The 7,823-nt window shown below is 37.9% G+C and overlaps 2 protein-coding genes across 2 annotated transcripts in view; both read right to left on the reverse strand.

The window, feature by feature from the left end:
* The window catches only part of LOC137408367 (allantoinase, mitochondrial-like), a 36,899-nt gene extending 31,308 nt beyond the window's left edge, over window positions 1-5,591 (reverse strand). The window contains exon 1 of the mRNA XM_068094868.1: window positions 5,500-5,591. The gene's annotated coding sequence lies outside the window, so the exon portion shown is untranslated. The remainder of the gene's footprint in view (window positions 1-5,499) is intronic.
* A 718-nt stretch (window positions 5,592-6,309) lies between these two features.
* LOC137408014 (sodium/potassium/calcium exchanger 1-like) lies at window positions 6,310-7,528 on the reverse strand. Its single transcript, XM_068094405.1, has 2 exons — window positions 7,394-7,528; window positions 6,310-7,059 (listed from the first exon to the last, which is right to left on the reverse strand). The coding sequence occupies exons 1-2, from the start codon at window positions 7,526-7,528 to the stop codon at window positions 6,310-6,312; spliced, it is 885 nt and encodes a 294-aa protein (XP_067950506.1).
* Between the last annotated feature and the right edge of the window lie 295 nt (window positions 7,529-7,823).

Here is a 7,823-nt window from a genome sequence, read left to right on the forward strand (position 1 = left end):
CTTTACACCTACAACACAACAGAGTAAGACACGGTGAATCTTTTGATATCAAATAACTGTAATGTGAATTTTGTTGCAAGTCAACCTTTAAGCGATTGCTAGGTTGTTTGGAAAGAATGGTGAGTCAAGTTGGAGTGTAACTACTGGATGATATATTGATCAGGCTAATCGCTGATTAGGCTAACCTGGTCTGATAATTGCTTTCCGCCTGATGAAAAGTTGCTGCTATGAAATAGTGATTAATCATGAATGACAGTTTTGAATGAATGAATCAGAAGTCAGTTTAACGCATGACAAGCTAGTATCTTTTACTCCATTAACTAGGCTATAATTATGCGTGTGTAGATCGATTGCGTGTAGCTTATACATATAAACTCTATACAATGGGAAGGTCAGCAGTTCAGTGCGAGGCTGTAAGCTGAAACAAACTGGTTTCAATAAGCCGAAACCAGTTTTTATGTGCAATAGAAGAGGGGTTATGAGCGGCAATCCATCGTACGCCAATTCAGATTACCGCAATGATGTTATCAAATAATATGCTACAAAACTGCAAATTTATAAGTTATATAATAGTATCTATCAAATGTTACAAATGGAACAAGTCATATCAACTTCAGTACAAATAAAGATGGATCACAAAATTGTTGTAGTCCTATGTAATAGAAAAATTTCTCAGCTGTTTAAAACTGTTTTCGGAATTGAAATCGAAGCATTTTAACCGGAGATAAAGTTTTTTATCGAAGGTGATGTTTGTCAATAATGTCAACACAAAAAACTAAAAAATTTGTCTTCAAAGATGATGGATTGGAATTTAAACAGTGTTATTTGTTAATGTTTATGATGGTCATAGCAACCACAGGCTACAAACATCACATTTTTATGAATGGTGGAAATGACTTGGCTTCACAAAGGTCTTAGTCACACTGACAATTATCACTTTGGGAGCTCATTGTGCACTATATGAGATGCATCATTTGTATTAAAAATGATACGACCTGTCACAAATATATCTTTTAGAACAAATGATATAAACAAACCATATTTATAATACATTCAGGAACAAAAATTACCATTTTAAAACAAAAATTAATATTTTTAAAACAAAAATTAATATTTTTAAACCAATAGTAACATCATTTGCTCGACCAGTTACGTTCTGATTGTTGCTTTTGTTTTCACTCATTTCATGTTCTTCTGGCCATTCAATACCTTCCCAAGTTTCTTCTGGCCTTAACTACTTGCATCTCGCCGCAACTCCTCTTTGCATTTCTCGAGCAAATAAAGAGAAACCATGTGTAATCAAAATAGCCTCAGATTTTTAGCCACAAATACGTAGTTACACAGATTCTATCGCAAATGCAAAAACTTTTTTCACCTAAATCGAAGTATCAGGACTGTGTTAAAACAGAACTACTATTAGCCTGATACAGTTACTAATTATTCTATGGTGTTGCACTCAGAATTTAATGTGACACTATACAGAATCGACTTTGTCCTAATCGTCTTACGACTGGACGGAACCAAACACGGCTGTAAGTTGAGGATGACCTGTACTGCCAAGCCACTAGTAGAAATGCATAGTTAGCAGCACATGTTTGCACTATCACCTAAAGGGCAGACAAGAGGAGGTAATCTTTGATTGGTTTCTTCATAAATTAAAATATGAGGAAGTTGCTACTGTACGAAGTTTTTACAACTTCAACAGTGCATTTCTTGTAAGTTCCAGTTCAAGTTGTAACTAACTTGTGAATTTGACCAAAATTTTCAGAATTTGCGCTGCCCAAACTAGAGCTTCTCATCAGTTTTATCTTGTTCTGGCCAGACTATTTAAAAGCGGTGATATATTAAACCATAACTGTCACGAACAACTTTTATCGTTTTGACTAGGTAAATCAGACATGGTGATTCCGATTTTGTACTCAAAATAAAGATTGGTCCACAAATGTTCAGAGTATTGAAGGCTTTTTTACAGCGTTTTAATATCAGTCGTGAAAACAACACGATCGGCACAACAAGCTCCGCCCATAAATACGTGACGTAACCTAGCTTTTTAGGAACGGAATTTAGGAATGTTTAGACCGATCTAGAATAAAAAAGGTGAAATAACATGAATAAAGATAAATAACAGATAAAGATGAATAACACGCTGAAATCAGCGAGTCTGATTTACTTACAAAATACGGTAAAAGTTGTACGTGGCAGTTATGGTTTAAACCTTACACACCGTGGTGACTCAGAAGCGTGTGGATGATAGATTGTACATTGTTTGGTAAGCTTTAATAGTAATCATTGGTCCTGCTGCCTCTGCCTCATCACTTATCGCAGCCAAAGTCAAACCTATATATACATTTTTTCTATGCTAGTAGTAATAGTAGTAGTAGTAGTAAGAGTAGTAGTAGCAGTAGTAATAGTAGTATCAGCTGTAGTAATAGTAACAGCAGGAGTAGTAGTTGTAGTAACAGCAGTAGTAGTAATAACAGCAGTAGTAGTAGGTGTAGTAGTAGTGGTAGTAGTAGTAATAGTAGTAGTAATAGTAGTAGTAGTAGTATTAGTAATAGTAGTAGTAGTAGTAGTAGTAGTAGCAGTGGTAGTAACAGTAGTAGTAATAGTAATAGTATTAGGAATTCCAAATCAAGAAATATTTACACAAAAGCACTACTGCCAATAAAATGCATAACATCAAAAATCTTTATATCTTAAATGAAATTGCAGACAAACTTTTCATGGAAAATTAAACCAAATATTTAAAGATTCAGGTGGCACTTTGTTACTCTTGTCGCGGGTATGCAGTTAGTTTAGATAAAAGTTATTACAGTAACAAGTCACAGTAAAGTTGAGAATAAGAGTAGATGGCTATACTAAACAAACTGCCTGTACACTACAAATATAGGGTGAATCTAAACAAATTTAGCAGAAGGCAGTGTCCACCAATACAAGAGTTGTAAGACTGCATGTTACTCTAGTCTCAAAGTGTTATTTTTGCTCTTTTTTACTGAAATGCAATAGAAATTAACAACTTTATACAACAACAAAATTTTTGCTGCCCTTGGCCTTTTCCTTCAACTGCCGAATATGGATTATTTCTTCCAAATCGAAGTTTGAAAAACTAGGTTGTTTTCCATTTTTAGTGTCACTGGAAAATCAAAAAGTTTACAAGCTCCACATTTTTGCTAAGTTTAAATAGGAATACAACAAGATTTCAATTAATATTAAACTTGGCAGACTATGGAGCTATAGCAATCTTTACTATAACAAGAGTTGTGTCCGCCTGGCTGTCCATCTGTCTAAATCCCCAGTTAGTGTTAGCAAAAATAGTTGCTCCACACAGGACTTTAACTCAACCCCTCTTTTTACAGACGGGCGGACTAACCATTACACTACTTGGCCTCCTTAGTACATTACAGGAAAACAATGCTCATTCTCATTAATCCTGCTGATCACTCATGGTGCACGGGACTGGCACTAGAAGAAACATAATGTAGCAGATAATATAATATATTGTTGATATAGATAATATAACAATATAATGTTGTTAATTAATAATCTTGTATTAATGGACAGAGAGAGAACATTAACTAAACTTCTTAGTAAGGTGTATTCGATGAAGGCGGGTATGACAGCTCACTCATAATTGTATGGGCAGTAGTAGTTGTTTTCATAATGAATATTGAGCTATTTACAGCCGATGTTCCTAAAAAATTTTTGATAACAGAAAATAAGTGGGAATAATATACTGATCAAAGTATTAACTCATTTAGTTAGACAAGTAAATAGTCAGCTACATAAACATGAGGTGCAATTACACCAGGACATTTTATCATAGTTGCTGTGACGCTGATGAGGTCTGTTTGGTGTAAAATGGAAAATAGTTGTAAAAACAGCTTTGTTCCGGTCGCCGACACAAGATCGGCAGAATGATGCATAATGTTTGCCTGATTTTGACAGATGTCATTGACGGAATAAAGCATAGATCTGAGCGATCCTATATTGCAATAGCGCTGAAAATACAAGCATAATGGCGGTGTACTCCGTTCTCCAAAAGGATTTGGTGAAAATAGCATTAAAATCAATAGATACTGAGCAATTAATTCTAATGTTGCAGCCACCATCTTTTATCTGGAACCCCACACTTCCAGATAATATTGCACTATAATTATTACATATACGTGTACATGGCATTAAGCAGCGGAATTGCTCACTTTTGAGTTTATGCCGATAAGTTGTCAAAATGGAATGAATATCGTCGTTATAATTTATTGCCTAAAAAGATGGCCCATTTTGTATAGTAGGAGTTGAGTTGACTTGGTTTAAAGTCTTTGCTAAAACATGTTGTAAATTGCAAACAGACCTGAAGCCCTTCCAACTCAAACTCTCTCAACGGAAATACAACTCCAACAAATTGTCTTGTTGTAAACGCACCTTAATAAGAAGACTTCGGATTTGTCATTGACCTACATTGCGGCGCATGTGCAGGTTTGCCAAACAATTAAGAGTTGTTCCATGGGGATTAACTTTTGGTTAAAGAGAACTAGCCTGCCCCATAATCTCTATACAAAATGTTTAGACATCGCCACTGTAAGACCTCCTATAACGAACAAACTGCATGCAACCATCGAAAAACTCGAAGCTTGAAATTTTAAACTCTATGTTTAATAGAGAATGAGTCCGAGTTCTGTAAATTTTAGCCCCATCTTCAGCTACCGAGATACAACGAGAGCACAGGTTAACCCAAACTGTCTCGTTTGCAAATATTACAACGAGATTGCCAACAAAGCAATCATTTCTGATTTCTGCTTGCAGTTTGCGGTCAAGGTCAAACAAGTACGAAATTCTTGTGAAGAAGCCTCTCTCTGCTCTAAAGCCTGGTTTCTATATGACAGCGCAGGGCGTGCAACAAGGCGCACGACGTCGTGCGTAGGCCAGCTGTGATGTGGAAACGTCAACGCATGACGATCGCGCGACATGCGTACGCTAATCGCAAGGATCCAACAGAATAGATCCTTGCGACGGGTGTGCGCGATGATGTAGCCTATCCCACAATACACCGCTCGACCTTTTCAACCCATCGCACAATTCAAATCAAGGGCTGTTTTTCTAAGAAATCGGTCTCCTGTACGAAAGATTAAGCCTGGTTTTCATATGACAGCGCAAAGTCGCAAGGGAGGGCTGGTTTCCGAAGAAATCAGTCTGCCGTACGAAAAAGTAAGGAAATTACCCACCATGTCCAATGCAAGCAAGGCGCCTACGCACGCTATAGAAACACTGCGTCGCAGCCCAAAAAATGTATCGCGTACGATCACTGGGCCGCGCACGATCATTGCGCTGTCATATGGAAACCAGGCCTTACTGATTCAGGACAAGGCTGTTTGGTCTTCCCTCAATGAAGTTATAGCTATAGCCTCCTTGCACATATTTGCCAGTACAATGATGCATTTTCTAGTTAGAATATACATGTAAAACTCCCCTAAACAAACCAAAGAGAGACAAGCCTGTACTCACCAGCTGTTGATTCCAAGTTGTGATTACTAGTACAGTACCAGCGATCTATCAAATATCGCGCGGCATATGGCCCAGATGTTCCGAGAGACTGCACACTGATAGCACAAAAACATTAAGATATGGGCGGAGCTTATCTGATGGCCTGGTTAGGATGGCTCTGACTTTTAGCAGAGAAGATTTGTTAGCCCATAATACTAAATCGGCTTTTACTGGTTTGAGTTTGGAGGCGTTGATACCTCAACATTGAAGCTGTCTGGATTGATTGATTTTACAACTGAATGCCTTCAGCGCTGTAATGCTTGGGATTCACTACCTCCTTTGTCAATCATCAAAAATTAGCTCTGTCTTATGACCTGTATTTGTATCGAATCATGTGAGCACAGTTTGGCAAAAAGCCAATTGGCTCTTCATTCATACTTCAACCTGGTAAAATAAGGTGTTCCATGGCAACGCTACGCTGTAAGTCAACCATGTCGTATATCAAGGCAATATTTTTTATATAAAATAACTAAATACAAGTTGATCATTTCCAATCCTTTGAAAAAACGACCAAAATGTGTTTTAATTCACTGCTGACGCACAAAAGGTAACAAATATCTATCTAGTCGTAATGACCTGCAACAAAATTTAACGATTTTGTATAAAAGAATTTATGGAGTTCCTACCTTCAAGACAGACAAACACCAACGGAGGTGTAAAAGACACTTGACAACAACACCTTTTCCAACCTTACGTAACATAACATGAACTTTAAATTTAACATGAAAGAATTTAGCCTGCTTAACACACTCTCGAAAATAATTTTTGATTCTATACTAAACTTAATTCTGCTTTTGTCTTCATTTTCCATTTTTCATAATCTTCTTCCTGCGTGGCTCGTTTTGCCTCATTTTGATGATATCTTTTTACTTTAAACCTATCATCTACCTTAGCTGCCTGCACGTCCCCTTCTCTACCATCTATCTTAGCTGCCTGCACGTCACCTTCTCTACCATCTACCCCAAACCCCTTCTCTACCTTAGCTGCCTGCACGTCCCCTTCTCTACCATCTATCTTAGCTGCCTGCACGTCCCCTTCTCTACCATCTATCTTAGCTGCCTGCACGTTACCTTCATCTATCTTAGCAGCCTGCACGTCCCCTTCTCTGCCATCTACCTTAGCTGCCTGCACGTCCCCTTCTTTACCATCTATCTTAGCTGCCTGCACGTCACCTTCTTTACCATCTACCTTAGCTGCCTGCACGTCACCTTCTCTACCATCTACCTTAGCTGCCTGCACGTTCCCTTCTCTACCATCTATCTTAGCTGCCTGCACGTCACCTTCTCTACCATCTACCTTAGCTGCCCGCACGTCCCCTTCTCTACCATCTATCTTAGCTGCCTGCACGTCACCTCTTCTACCATCTATCTTAGCTGCCTGCACGCCCCCTTCTCTACCATCTATCTTTGCAGCCTGCGCGTCTCCTTCTCTACCATCTACCTTAGCTGCCTGCACGTCCCCTTCTTTATCATCTATCTTAGCTGCCTGCACGTCTCCTTCTCTGCCATCTATCTTAGCAGCCTACACGTCACCTTCTCTATCATCTTATTCAAAAATACTTTTATTCATGTAGTAAGGAATTGTTTTCCCTTATTCTAACAAAATAATTTTATGTTATTTGTTACATTTTATAATAACACTACAGTTCACAGTACACATAGAGTAAAATATTTATTTAAGTTGATGTAACCCGGCTATTCGCGGTTTGCTGTAGTTGGAAACAATCTTTTGAATGAAACAGTCATCGCTGTACATACGAGTGCCCAATATGTGAGAAACTCGAGATATGCGCTGAATTTCTAGCAAGTTTCTTCTTTGAGGTACAAATAATCTTTGAGCTACAAATCCAGCCTACGAGCCAGTTTTCGGCGACCACTACATTGTATGGCCAGGTGTGCGAGAGGCCAATTTCAAGAACAGCATGCCGTAGCTCAGTCTTGCTACTCGAATCAGTTCGCAAAAAGGTTTTTAAATGTAGACTAAAAGTCATAAAGAAAGCGAGACAAAAAGCGCATAACTGGAAACAGATACTAAAAAATATGACAACAAAATGGAAGTAAGTCTAGTAAAAGATTACAACTTGGCTTTAAGGGTGTAATTAGTAAACTAAATTCATTTACGTTAAATTCAAAGTTTTTTTTATGTTGGGTCACGAAGGTTTAGTGTACCGAATATGTTGCTCTCAAGTTCCTAGGATCGCCGTTATCCACAACGTCTAGTTCAAGAGTAAAAACTCAGTTCAGTAGTGTACATAGTGATGTTTCATTTTTGTTGCAGATCATCAC

This window comes from Watersipora subatra, chromosome 11, assembly GCF_963576615.1.
Source record: "Watersipora subatra chromosome 11, tzWatSuba1.1, whole genome shotgun sequence".
Classification (NCBI taxonomy): domain Eukaryota; kingdom Metazoa; phylum Bryozoa; class Gymnolaemata; order Cheilostomatida; family Watersiporidae; genus Watersipora; species Watersipora subatra.

Excerpts from the sequence above, each read along its gene's own strand:
- LOC137408014 (XM_068094405.1), bottom strand. The coding sequence starts at position 7,528 with ATGACTTTTAGTCTACATTTAAAAACCTTTTTGCGAACTGATTCGAGT. Across the intron at positions 7,060-7,393 it reads TGGTCGCCGAAAACTGGCTC|GCTGCTAAGATAGATGGCAG; the intron begins GTAGGCTGGATT and ends GGTGACGTGTAG.